The following is a 12,380-nucleotide window of genomic DNA, read 5'->3' as shown; positions in this document are numbered from 1 at the left end:
CATGGGACTTGTAGTTCTGCAACAGCTGGAGGTCCGCTAATTGCATATCCCTGCTTTATAGAATATTTGGGGGGCGGTGTTTGTATTACATTGGAGGTTCCTCTTCTCCATCCCCCTAGCTCTTCTTGGGGGGGCCCCCCCGGGGTGGGTTCTGGGGCTCCCCCTTCTTGTCTATAGGGGGGGTATCTACGCACTGTGTTGTACTCTCTTCTCTGTATGGCTCGGCTCACATTGCCGGTTCTGTTCCAGGCTCCCCGAGTCCTCTCTGCGAAGCTGGAGCTGTAAGAGGACGGAGGTCCCCCAGGAGGGGCTCATCGGCGTGTCGCAGAGGGGAGCCGCCTTCTGATCATGATCGCACTGAGACACAGACTGGTCGGATCAGTGGAGAGCAGGTTGGTTGGTATGGATTGTGGATATGGTTGCCACCTCACCCCTTTAAACCCAAACACATATTAATTACACAGGTTCTGTGGCTGATTAATGTGGTAATTAAGCTCACTTGGTGCCTTATCTGCATTTCATTGGCCTCAGAACCTGTGTAATTCATATGTGTTCAGGTTTAAAGGGATGAGGTGGCAACTCTAGTTGTGGATGTCTCTGTAGTGTGATTAATTATTATAGTTGTAGAGAGAGTCTTCCTTCGCATATCATTGGATTACAAAGGGGGGGGGGATTACTAAAACTGGAGAATAAGGATGAGCTCTGGCGTGTTCGCACAGCCCACGTGCAGAGCCCGCCAGGTAGTCGGCACGGCGCTAATCACAGGCAGTGAGACGTTTTCCTGATGTGCGGCTGCAGAGATCTGGAAATGTCTCACTGCCTGTGATAAGCGCAGCACCGTGCGGGCTCTGCACGTGGGCGGTGCGAACGTGCCGGAGTTCATCCTTACTGGAGAATGCAGAATCCGGTGCGGCTCTGCATCGTAACCAATCAGCTTCCAGGTTTTATTGTCAAAGCTTAAGGCTTGGTTCACGCTGATGCGACAATCGCTCCGCCTTTGGAGCACTTGTCGCACCAGAAGTCCAGACCCCCATTCAGTGCAACAGAACCGTTCTAATCGGTGCGACTTAGGAAAAGGTTCCTGCGCTACTTTTGCTCCAACTTTGGTATGACTTGCATTGACTTCTGTTGAAGAAGTTGCATGCAAGTCGTGCCGAAGTCGCGCTGGGGGGTCCGGCTTCAAAGTCGCGGCAGTGTGAACCCGGCTTAGGCCCCTTTCACGCTTGTGCGACCTGAAAGTCGCGCAATTTAAAAAATTTTTTTTTTGCCACGACTTGAAGCAGTGCCTGTGTAATTTGAGGTCTAGGGACCTCAAGTCACCTCAGTCGGACCAGAGTAGTACAGGGACTACTTTAAAGTCGTACAGTTATGAATGGTAGTCATTGAAAATCATGGAGTATGACGTGTCATGCGACTTTGCCGTTCCAAGTCACACAAGTGTGAAAGGGGCTTTAATTGAACAAGCTGAAGTTAGAAGCTGATTGGTTACCATGCACAGCTGCACCAGATTCTGAGTGCTCCAGTTTTAGTAAATCCCACCCAGCCAAGTGGAGACATTTTTAAGAAATTTTTTACAATCCTGTTGCTGGATATATTCTTTCCGTCCTTCATCTGTATGACCGGTACTGCATGTGATGTCATTGTTGGGGCAGCAGAGAAGGAAGAAGCCTGCAATCAGTGATGTCATATGCCACACCTTGCACAGGCACTGTACTGCGCTACCTTGATTTTGGGACTTTTTTTTTTTTTTTTTAACAAACAGATTGTCATTTTGTATAGATCTTGCACTTCGCATCACTCATTTGCCATACAAAATGAGATCTCTCTATCTCTCTATCTCTCTATCTCTCTATCTCTCTATCTCTCTATCTCTCTATCTCTCTATCTCTCTATCTCTCTATCTCTCTATCTCTCTATCTCTCTATTTTATTTTCTTTGAGCTCTTGCCGTTAGGAACAAGATCTCCCTGAACACACTGATGACTTTTCAGGGGACATCTCTGAAGTCGAGGTTGTGCCACCATTGCCTTTAGGGAAACCAGGAAGTGGAAGTTAAAAGCAAAAAAAAAAAAGTTTAAAGAAAACAAATGTTCAACAGTTTCTCATTACCATGCAGAGCTGCTGTTAGTTTTATTCAAAGGGAGAAGTTCCACTTTAACTCCTGCAGTGCATATAAGGGACCCCACTGCTAAGTGTTTTTTTTTTTTTGTTTTTGTTTTTTTTTTGTTTTTGTTTTTTTTTTGTTTTTGTTTTTTTTTTTTTTTGTTTTTGTTTTTTTTTTTTTTGTTTTTTTTTTTGTTTTTGTTTTTGTTTTTTTTGTTTTTTTGTTTTTTTGTTTTTTTTGGGGTTTTTTTTTAGGCCTCATGCGCAACTGGTTTATTGTAAATGCTGTTTATCCTGACAGGAGCAAATCAGTGTTATAAACTCACCTAAGCTGCATTTATTTCAAAACAGTTTGTGTGAGTTTAGCAGTGTTTGGAGTCTGGGAGTTATATTGGCCAGAATTTTAATTTTATTCTGGGCATTGAAATAAATGCTGAAGTGCTAAACACACTTAGCGTTTGTGCTTGCTGTGGAGACACCCAGACAGGGTATCTCCCGCCACTGCTCTGTGTGTCTATTCACACACAGCCGTGGCTCAGCCCTGCCCCCCTCTCTCTCTCCTCTTTGGCTTACTGGCTGTGATTGACAGCAGCAGGAGCCAATGACTTCTGCTGCTGCCTCAGCCAATGAGTGAGATTACCCAGAGATCTGAGGCTATTGTGCACATTGCTGGATTGCAATAGGGTTCAGGTAAGTATAAAGGGGGGGGGGGGGGGGCTGCTGCACACAGGTTTTTTTTTTTAAAGTATAAGTTCACTTCAAAGCTTCCACATTTGTGCTTCCAACAGCCCCTTTTAAAAATCATTTGTGCCTCATTTGATATTTATCCCAGCAACTCTATTATAAAAGATCAGGCAGCACAGAGGAAGTAAGATGGCATGAAAGATGAACCAAACCATTACCTTTTTAGAAGCCAGGCTGAAGAATCTTTTTTTTTTCACTGGCTGGAGTACAGCACCAAAAACAGACACAGACCTCTGTCTGCAGGGTGCCCTGGGGGCTACATGGGAAGTGCTGTGAGGCTTTAGGTTAGATGGTGTCATAGTTGTCATATATCATTGCTGTTCAATATGATTCTCCCCCTTCTCTGGCATCTATGTCGCCTTTGAAACTGATACTAAAGTCTCCTTAAAAATAACAAACATGTAATACTTATCTGCTCTATGCAGTTGTTTTGCACAGAGCAGTCTAGCTCCTCCTCTTCTCGGGTCCCTCACCTGCATTCCTGGCCCCTCCCTCCTGCTGAGTGCTCTCGCAGCAAGCAGCTTGCTATGGGGGCACCTGGGCCGCAACTCCGTGTCCATTCAGGCACAGAGCCACTGTCTCCCTCTCCCTCTCCCTCTCCCTCTCCGGCTCACTGACAGCAACAGGAGCCAATGGCGCTTTGCTGCTCTCTCAGCCAATGAGGAGGGAGAGTACCGGACAGCTGAGTCTCGCAGGATTGAGATGGGGCTACTGCACACAGAAGGCTTTCTTTATGCATATAATGCATTAAAATAAAAAAACCTTGGTGGTTAAAGTATGACGTATTGGGTATCTATTTACTCGGCGTAACCTCATCTTTTATATTTTACCAACAAATGGGTTCTATATTGTGTGTTTTTTTTTTTTTTTTTTTTTTTTGCGTTAAAATTATTTAAAATGTTTTTTTTTTTTTTTTTTTTTTTATTCCCTAAAAAATTGCGTTTGAAAAATTGCTACGCAAATAGCATGTGACTTAAAACATTGCAAGGACTATCATTTTGTTCTCTAGGGTCTCTGCCAAATACAGCCAGGATTTTCAGAAAGGGGGGTTGGGGGTGGCGTGGTCTGTTTTCTCATGATAGATTTCCTCAAGAGAAGTGTAAGATTTCAGTTTTCTTATGAATCATTCCAGTTGTTTTTATTTTCAGTTTGAGGCTTCTGGGGGTTTTTTTTCTGCATTTTTCTTTTTATTAAAAAAAAAAAAAGAGTGGCCCATTAACAATGTAATTCTTGACTTCCGTAATTTTATATATATATATTTTCAGTTGTAATTGTTAGAATTGCTCATTCTTCCCTCGCGCCTTGCCACTCGTGGCAGCCATTGAACAATTAAATCTTAAATATACATGAGAACTTTTACTGGCTGTATAGCTTCCCAAGCCGTAGAAGTAGGTCATCCTAGGAATTCCCCTGGTGTAGGTTTTGTCCCAGTTAAAGTGAAACTATCCAGATTCATGATCAGCAAAAAACATCAAGAGTACTAAATTAAAGTGTTTATTAAACCATCCATTTAAAAGAAATGAATAAATGTTTCAGTGCGCCTTACATCATGATTGTTTCCTTTCCCCATTGTGTTCAGTCTTTGAAGCATAATGAGCCTTTGAATGTTTGTTGTGTTCATCTTCCACCCACAGGGCTCTGTTGTCTTGCAGGATGTCCCTGGACATTTGTGCGCTTTGCCTGGGGTGGGGGGAGGGATGCGTGCGCTGTGCCTGAGGGGGGGATGCGTGCGCTGTGCCTGAGGGGGGGATGCGTGCGCTGTGCCTGAGGGGGGGATGCGTGCGCTGTGCCTGAGGGGGGGATGCGTGCGCTGTGCCTGAGGGGGGGATGCGTGCGCTGTGCCTGAGGGGGGGATGCGTGCGCTGTGCCTGAGGGGGGGATGCGTGCGCTGTGCCTGAGGGGAGGGGGGATGCGTATGTGATGTGGTGCTTTGCCCGGGGATGCGTATGTGCTGTGCCTGGAGGGGGGAGTGCGTTCAGCATAAAGTAAGACTTTGGGGGGTCAATAAAGCAGAATGACATATTAACTACTATTTGTAGGGAACTTTAAGTGGTCCTAAAAACAATGTGTTTTTTTTTTTTTCTCTGCATTAAGGTAAAAAAAAATTCAGTTACTGTATCCCCCCCCCGTACATTTACCTAAAGGGGTGGTGGCAGAGCATCACTATATGGGTCTCTTTAGAGACCCTGGGGGTCGAATGATGATTTGCCAGGGGTCACCGAATCCTGGGCTGTTTCTGAAGCCCGCACCACTCTGCCAGACTTTTTGCGGCTGCCCAGCAGGGCTGTTCCTGGAGCCCGCGGCCGCCCACTCAGCCTCTTCGCAGGCGCCCATTCAGTTCACAGCATGGCTGGGGGGCAGAGACTAGAGGTCAGCTGACTGGTGAGGAATGTGAAGTGGGAGGGGCTGGAGGAGATCCTATCTCCTGATTTCAGGCATAGGTGTCACTACTACGAGACAGTGAGTAACGCTACCTGTGATTATAGTTGGCATTAGAAAGTCTCAGGGAGCGCTAAATGTCCATGGGTTAGGGGCGCAAATTACTTGTCTTGCCTTGGGTGCTGACAACCCACGTTATGAAAATAATTTTACTGTTAGGGGTCCCCACAACTTGGGAAATTTTTGTCAAGGGGTCACGGCACTAGAAGGTTGAGAACCACTGCTTTAGACGCACACAGCTCAGGGTTGAGCCCGCACATCTGCCCCCATAGCAAACAGTTTTCTATGGGAGGAGCAGACAGCACTGGCGGGGGACCCCAGAAGAGGATCATTGGGGCCCCCCTGTGAAAAACTTACACAGAGCAAGTAAGGATGGCATGTTATTTAAAAATACAAATGCTAGTCTTTGCAATCACATAAAGAGCATTGTTGCACTGAGCCTTTGATGCTACTTTAAAGCTGAACTCTGTTCAGCTTATAGATGAAATTTGTTTTTCACTTATTTCAATTTTTAATAGTGCGACTGTATCTGACGGTTACACTATTAAATAGATGGCACAGCAGATGGCTTTTTTTTGTCTCTGAAACCTTTCAGATCTGACAGGAACCACTCTGACTGGTTCCCTGCTTTAAGTGTGAACCCTGGCCGTCAGTGACAGCAGGGATTGAAAGCCAACAGCCACAAAAAGGTTTGGATGCTGTTCCTTGGGTTTGGATGCTGTTTCTTGGAGGGAGAATATTTATTATTGTACCTTTTGGCATGGGGCATCCTGCTGGTGAACATTAAAGTGATTGTAGAGCCTTTGTTATTTTTAAAGGAAAAAAAAAAACTTGTTGCCTGCCCCGTACAGTGGTTTTGCACAGAGAAGCCCCGATCCTCCTCTTCTCAGGTCCCTCTTTGGTACTCCTGCCCCCCCCCCCCAATTGAGTGCCCCCACAGCTAACAACTTGCTATGGGGGCAACCGAGCTGCAGCTTCCCGTGTCTATTCAGCTGTGGTTCAGCCCCGTCCTCTTTCTCCTGATTGGCTATCTGACCTTGGTTGACAGCAGCGGAAGCCGAAGGTTCCGCTTCTGTGTCCCAGCCAATCAGGAGGGAGAGTCTGGGACAGCCGAGGCACTCGTGCACATCGCTGGAGAAAGATCGGGTTCAGGTAAGTATTAGGGGGGGTTAACACAGAAGGCTTTTAATCTTGATGCATAGAATGCATTAAGATAAAAAAAACCTTCTGACTTTGCAACCACTTTAAGGATCCATTCACACTTCGCAATTTGGAATTGCATGCAGAATTGCCATGATTCTGCACGCGATTCCAAATTGTGTGGCGATCGATGTGCATTTGGATGCCATTGTCCCTTAAAGTGGAGTTCCACCCAAAAATGGAACTTCCACTTTTTGGATTCCTCCCCCCCCCCCCCCCCTCCGGTGTCACATTTGGCACCTTTCAGGGGGGAGGAGGGAGCAGATACCTGTCTAATACAGGTATTTGCTCCCACTTCCTGGCATAGATTACTGCGGCGCTTGCCGTGACCTACGCCACTTCCGGCGTCTACACTGTCCTCCCCCGCTGTATTCTGGGAGACACACAGGTCCCAGAACACAGCAGGGACCAGAGAGGACGCGCAGCGCGACTCACGCATGCGCAGTAGGGAACCAGGAAGTGAAGCCGCACGGCTTCACTTCCTTATTCCCTTACCGAGGATGGCGGCGGCAGCAGCCGAGAGCCGACGGACGGATCTGCTTCGGCTGCCGACATCGCGGGCTCCCTGGACAGGTAAGTGTCCATATATTAAAAGTCAGCAGCTGCAATATTTGTAGCTGCTGGCTTTTAATATTTTTTTTTTTCGGCGGACCTCCGCTTTAATGGCACTCCAAATGCAATGCCAATTCTCATGCACAAACCAGGCCTTTAAAAATCGCTTTAAGCCTGTCATCCCGAAAAGGAGCAGGAGCGACAAGTGAAAGGGTTGGCCCTATGTGACGCGCAAAATCGCTTCAGATGAAATTGCGAGCAGGAACGCTTGTTCTTGCTAAACGAGAGTGTGAATGCAGCCTAAAGATAATGTCCACATTTCACATATTTAGGGTGTAAATTCCCCAACAAACAAACCGCCCCACTGAACCTGAATTATGGCGTGCTTTTATCTGCAACATTTTATTTTTAATTAAATTCAGCACTCCGTCTGCACAGAGCCGCATCATCCGGTTTGGAGAATAATCCTTGTTACAATATTCCCATCCTGAACTGTGGTAGAGGAAATCTGCAGATTGTGTGATGGTCCCTTTTTTTTTTTTTTTTTTTCTCTCTTCACTGCTCTGTAGTTCAGAACGCGTTTCGAGTCTAGTGGGTCCTGACCTCCATACACACCTGAGGCTTGAGGCAGCCATTGCAAGAGCCTGTGCGTTGCACCTACGAAGCACTGATCTAAGGTGCAAGGCTTTGCAAGCCTCATTGCAAAAATTAGTAATTGCACATGGATCATAGGGATCAGTGTTGCTGCATTTCCTAGTTATTTGAAAGTACGGTAACTTCTTTAGTCAACAGAAGGCAGGCAGGAAGGGGTTAATAAAATTGTCTGAAAAAGTAATTTTACAGGCATAGGAGACATGTGTCCACTTTTCTTCTATCTAGTGCAAATGGTCCTAGCTAATTTGACTGCCTTTTTTTTTTCCTTGCTCTTTATTCCAGGTGTGGGTGCAGCTGAGGCATCGCAAGGCCCCAGTGGGAGATGTCGGCAAAGGGCCTGGGAGCTGCGCGGCGCAGGAGGACGCGCTGCCGAAAGTGTGAAGCCTGTGTGCGCAGCGAATGCGGCGAGTGTCACTTCTGTAAAGACATGAAGAAGTTTGGGGGTCCGGGGCGCATGAAGCAGTCTTGTCTGAAGAGGCAGTGCACAGCGGTGAGTGCTGCGTGGCGCGGGGAGAGCAAACGGCAAGTTAAAGCAGACCTACACTTAAAATGGAAAGTTTGGCTGTCTAACATGGATCCATTAGCACAGTTTAAAGTTGAATTCTATGGTTAATGACAAGCAGGCCTAATCCAGTTCCATTCATTACAGAGCGATGTGGCTGCTGGGTCTGCTGTAATGGACTGTTGTAGCATTAGCGGCACTGTGTCCTGCCAGCAGTACGGGTGACTTCCTATCGATCAGATATAAAGACTGCTTAGTGCTTCTCTGCCATTCAGGATAGGCCCTTTTTATTTTTTTTATTAACCATTATTATTATTATTATACAGGATTTATATAGCACAGACAGTTCACGCAGCGCTTTACAACACTACTGGACTCTTTTGCCTCCTTCCTGCCCAGGCCAATTTTCAGTGTTGTCACACTTTGAATGACAATTGCACGGTCATTCAACACTACGCCAATTTTTATCTTTTTTTTTTTCCTTTTTTTTACACAAAAAGTGCTTTTTTGGTGGTATTTACCGTAACCCTTTTACTGCTCAGCTGTCATTTTGTCTATACCGGGCAAGATGTGGTTAAATAATGCAAGGCTTCTTTTGATTGGCTGACGTTAAAGTGACACTTGAGGTTCGTTATGTTTGTTATTTAAAAAAAAAAAAAAATTAATACTTAACTCCACTGTGTAGCTCGTTTTGCAGAGTGGCCCCGAACCTCCTCTTCCGGGGTCCCTCAGCGGCTCCTCCCCGCATCACATAACCCCCTGGGAGAAGCGCTCTCCCTGGGGGGGGGGGGTGTTACCTTGCGGGCTCACTCCCGAGTCCAGCATTCGGCGTCCGTAGAGGCCGAATGTAGTACTCTGCCCCGGCGCCCATGTCGTTAGATTTAATTGGCAGAATCCAATAGCTGCGCTGCTATCAATCTATCCCAGGGATATGCAATTAGTGGACCTCCAGCTGTTGCAAAACTACAAGTCCCATCATGCCTCTGCCTCTGGGAGTCATGCTTGTGGCTGTCAGTCTTGCTATGCCTCATGGGACTTGTAGTTCTGCAACAGCTGGAGGTCCGCTAATTGCATATCCCTAATCTATCCAATCAAGAGCCGAGAACCCTGGGCAGAGCGACAGCGTGTCCCTGTGGGTCAAGTTCTAGGGTTTCGGGTAAGTGAAACTGGGGGTCCGGTCACTGCCAGAAGTTTTTTCACTTTAATGATGCATTAAGGCGAAAAAACACGTAGGTTTACAACCCCTTTAAGAGGCAGGTGGATGATGTCCTGATCTGTACTTTTTTTTTTTTTTTTTTTTTTTTTTTTTTTTTTTAAGCATATAATTCCCGACCAGAAGCAGTAGAACACTTCCATACAGTTGACAGGGTACACCCTGTCTCACTGGAGCCTATTAAGGTTCAGTAGGCATACCATGACCACCCCTGTCTCTGATGACTGCATTATATTGATGGGGTAGAGGTCTTGGAAGGTCTATGGAGACTCTGTCAGGTGGAAAGTGTGGTTCTGGGCAAAAAGGAAGATACTGACTACCCAATGTGAGGGCTTTGTCACTGACAATTGCCACGGTTTGCAGAAGGTCACCACAGTCTAGGTCCGCTTTAACAAGATGCTTATATGAGGATGTCTGGTATCCATACATAGATAATAGGGGGGAGTATTGTAAGCAGTGTAATAAGATCTCCTTTCCTCCACAGCCCGTACTCCCCCATACTGCCGTGTGTCTTCTGTGCGGAGATGCCGGGAAGGAAGACACTGCCCAAGATGAGGAACAGAAGTTTAATCTGTCGCTCATGGAATGTACCATTTGTAATGAGATTGTTCACCCCGGCTGTATCAAGGTGAGCCTCCCCCACGGAGTCAAGCAGCCTGCTTCTGAGTTTTCACTTGCTCTGTTCACTCTTTTCCTTGTATGGTTTCCAGCTTTTGTAATTGTTTCCCTTACTCCTCTACCCGCTTTATTTTTTTTTTTCCTTCAGATGGGTAAAGCCGAAGCGGTTATTAACACTGAGATTCCAAACTGCTGGGAATGTCCAAGATGTAAGCGTGAAGGGCGGACATGCAAGGTGAAGTACCTGATTTGTCGTTCTAGATTTGGAAGGCAGGGGGCGGTAGAGTCAATTAGACAGACTTTGTCATCTTCAGTCCAGGAAAAGCGGTTCGGCCAGATATTGCATCCTCTGACTTTAGGGTAATTGGGGCTTGCAGGTGCCATCATCAATCCATGGAAGGTGGGACTTCTTTTGGTAACTTATTTGTGAGCTCAATTGGGGGGCAGTAACCAGCAACCCTTTTGTCTCTGCAATCCTTACATGATAGGCCAGTGGACGGGTATTGGAATTTTCTGTTTTGGGGTGAATATATTTTTTTACGAGGGGTCTTCAAAAAGTTTCTGCACTTTTTTATAAAATAAAAGTGCAGAAACTTTTTGAAGAGCCTTTGTATAACACAGGTCTGTTGCTTAATATAAAGAAACAGGCTAACGTGTTTTTTATTCTTCCAGGATCCCCTGGACGGATCAGGGAAAAAGCGTCCTGATAACGGTGAAGACGCTGTGCGGTGGAAACTGACGGACGATCAGGCCCCGGGTAAGAAGAAAACAGATGAGAATCAGGGACACAAAAGGAAGAAGGAGAAGGAGCCAGTGCAGGATGTGGCAGCGAAGAAAAAGGTAACGTAATGTGAATCCATCACTGTCTGCAGTTATTAAAGAAGGAGTCCAGGATTTTATATTTTTTAATTTTTAGGTTCCTCTCCCATGTTTAACCTCATTTGACGTCCTGTCAGGAACCATTAATCATGGGGCAGCTCAGCGGTGTGACTAATCAGAGTAGTGACTCGCTTGCTGGTACCATGTGACCTCTGTGACAACTCAAAGCAGGTCACATGACAGTTGTACACAATGGATGGCTTCCTTTCATGCCATTCATGGTGTACAGTTGTGTTGCTAGCTGTGATTGGCCAATTTGATCACATGGTGCTGACATGGCCAATCACTTCCCATTTGTACCACGGGATTAGCTTTGACCAATCACAGCTAATCATACCAAAACAAACCTGAACGGTTCAGTTTCATTCTGTAAAAACCAAATGATTCTGCGCTGCTCCAAAATCAGCGGCTAACACACTACATATGAAAAAAATGGTATACCAAACAAGAACAACAAAGTGTAGCGCTAAAGAGTAAAGTGCATAATACAATGTTCATAGGTGAATCTAAACAACACTAAAATGAAAAACATTGTTCAATGTTCCGGTCTGCCTGTTTTATCACACTCCCTGTGATTTTACACTGTTTGCAAGATTCAGTCTTATTCAGACTGGGAATTTATTTACATTTATTACCACGTATGGACACTTTTTTTTTTTTTTTTTTTTGTAATTTTTATATCATTTTATTCTTCATATTATCCATTCAGTGTATTTATGTTTTTCATTTTAGTGTTGTTTAGATTCACCTATGAACATTGTATTATGCCCTTTACTCTTTGGTGCTACACTTTGTTGTTCTCATTCAGTAAAATGCTTGCTTATAGCAATGCAATTTTTTTTTTTTTTTTTTTTCTTTTTCCAAAAATTTATGACAAAAAAAATTACAACTTCAGAAAACCCATCATGCCTCTTACTAAATACCTTGGACTGTTTATTTTCCAAAAAGGGGTCATTTGGGGGCGGTATTTGTATTGTCCTGAAATTTTCGGGTCTCAAGAACTGAGATCGGACGTCAGTACATCAGGACTGATCAATTTTCAGATGTATACCATAGTTTGTAGATTCTTTAACTTTCCTAAAGACTAATATAAACTGATTTTGGCTTATTTTCACCAAAGAAATGTAGCAGAATACGTTTTGGGCTAAGTTTATGAAGAAAGATTATTTATTTCTCCAAATTTTATAACCAAAAATGTTTTTTTTTTTTTTTTTTTTTTTTTTTTTTTTTTTTTTTCAAAATCCTCAGTCTTTTTTCGTTTATTTGTGTTACCCAAATGAAATATTTATCATTTTATTATGACCGCACAATTGTCATTCAAAGTGTGAGAGCGTTAAAAGCAGATAATTGGCTTGGGCAGGAAGGGGGTAAAAGTGCTCGGGATTGAAGCGGTTAAAAAAAAAATCTATATTTCTATTGTGTATTTACACTCTCCACACTCTAGCACTGGACAGTTGCCTGTCTGCAGTTGCTCTCT

The 12,380-nt window shown here is 44.8% G+C and overlaps 1 protein-coding gene across 4 annotated transcripts in view; it reads left to right on the top strand.

Moving 5' to 3' along the window:
• Positions 1–12,380, top strand: part of FBXL19 (F-box and leucine rich repeat protein 19) — a 36,747-nt gene that overhangs the window by 2,218 nt on the left and 22,149 nt on the right. For all 4 annotated transcript variants that reach the window (XM_073635761.1, XM_073635762.1, XM_073635759.1 and 1 more), the window contains exons 2-6: positions 250–392; positions 7,974–8,181; positions 9,891–10,034; positions 10,173–10,259; positions 10,697–10,864. In XM_073635761.1, the coding sequence (XP_073491862.1) occupies positions 8,014–8,181; positions 9,891–10,034; positions 10,173–10,259; positions 10,697–10,864 (567 nt within the window). In that variant the 5' untranslated portion in view covers positions 250–392; positions 7,974–8,013. The remainder of the gene's footprint in view (positions 1–249; positions 393–7,973; positions 8,182–9,890; positions 10,035–10,172; positions 10,260–10,696; positions 10,865–12,380) is intronic.

Source organism: Aquarana catesbeiana, linkage group LG06, assembly GCF_042186555.1.
Source record: "Aquarana catesbeiana isolate 2022-GZ linkage group LG06, ASM4218655v1, whole genome shotgun sequence".
Taxonomy (NCBI): Eukaryota; Metazoa; Chordata; class Amphibia; order Anura; family Ranidae; genus Aquarana; species Aquarana catesbeiana.
This window is presented reverse-complemented; position numbering and strand designations above follow the sequence as displayed.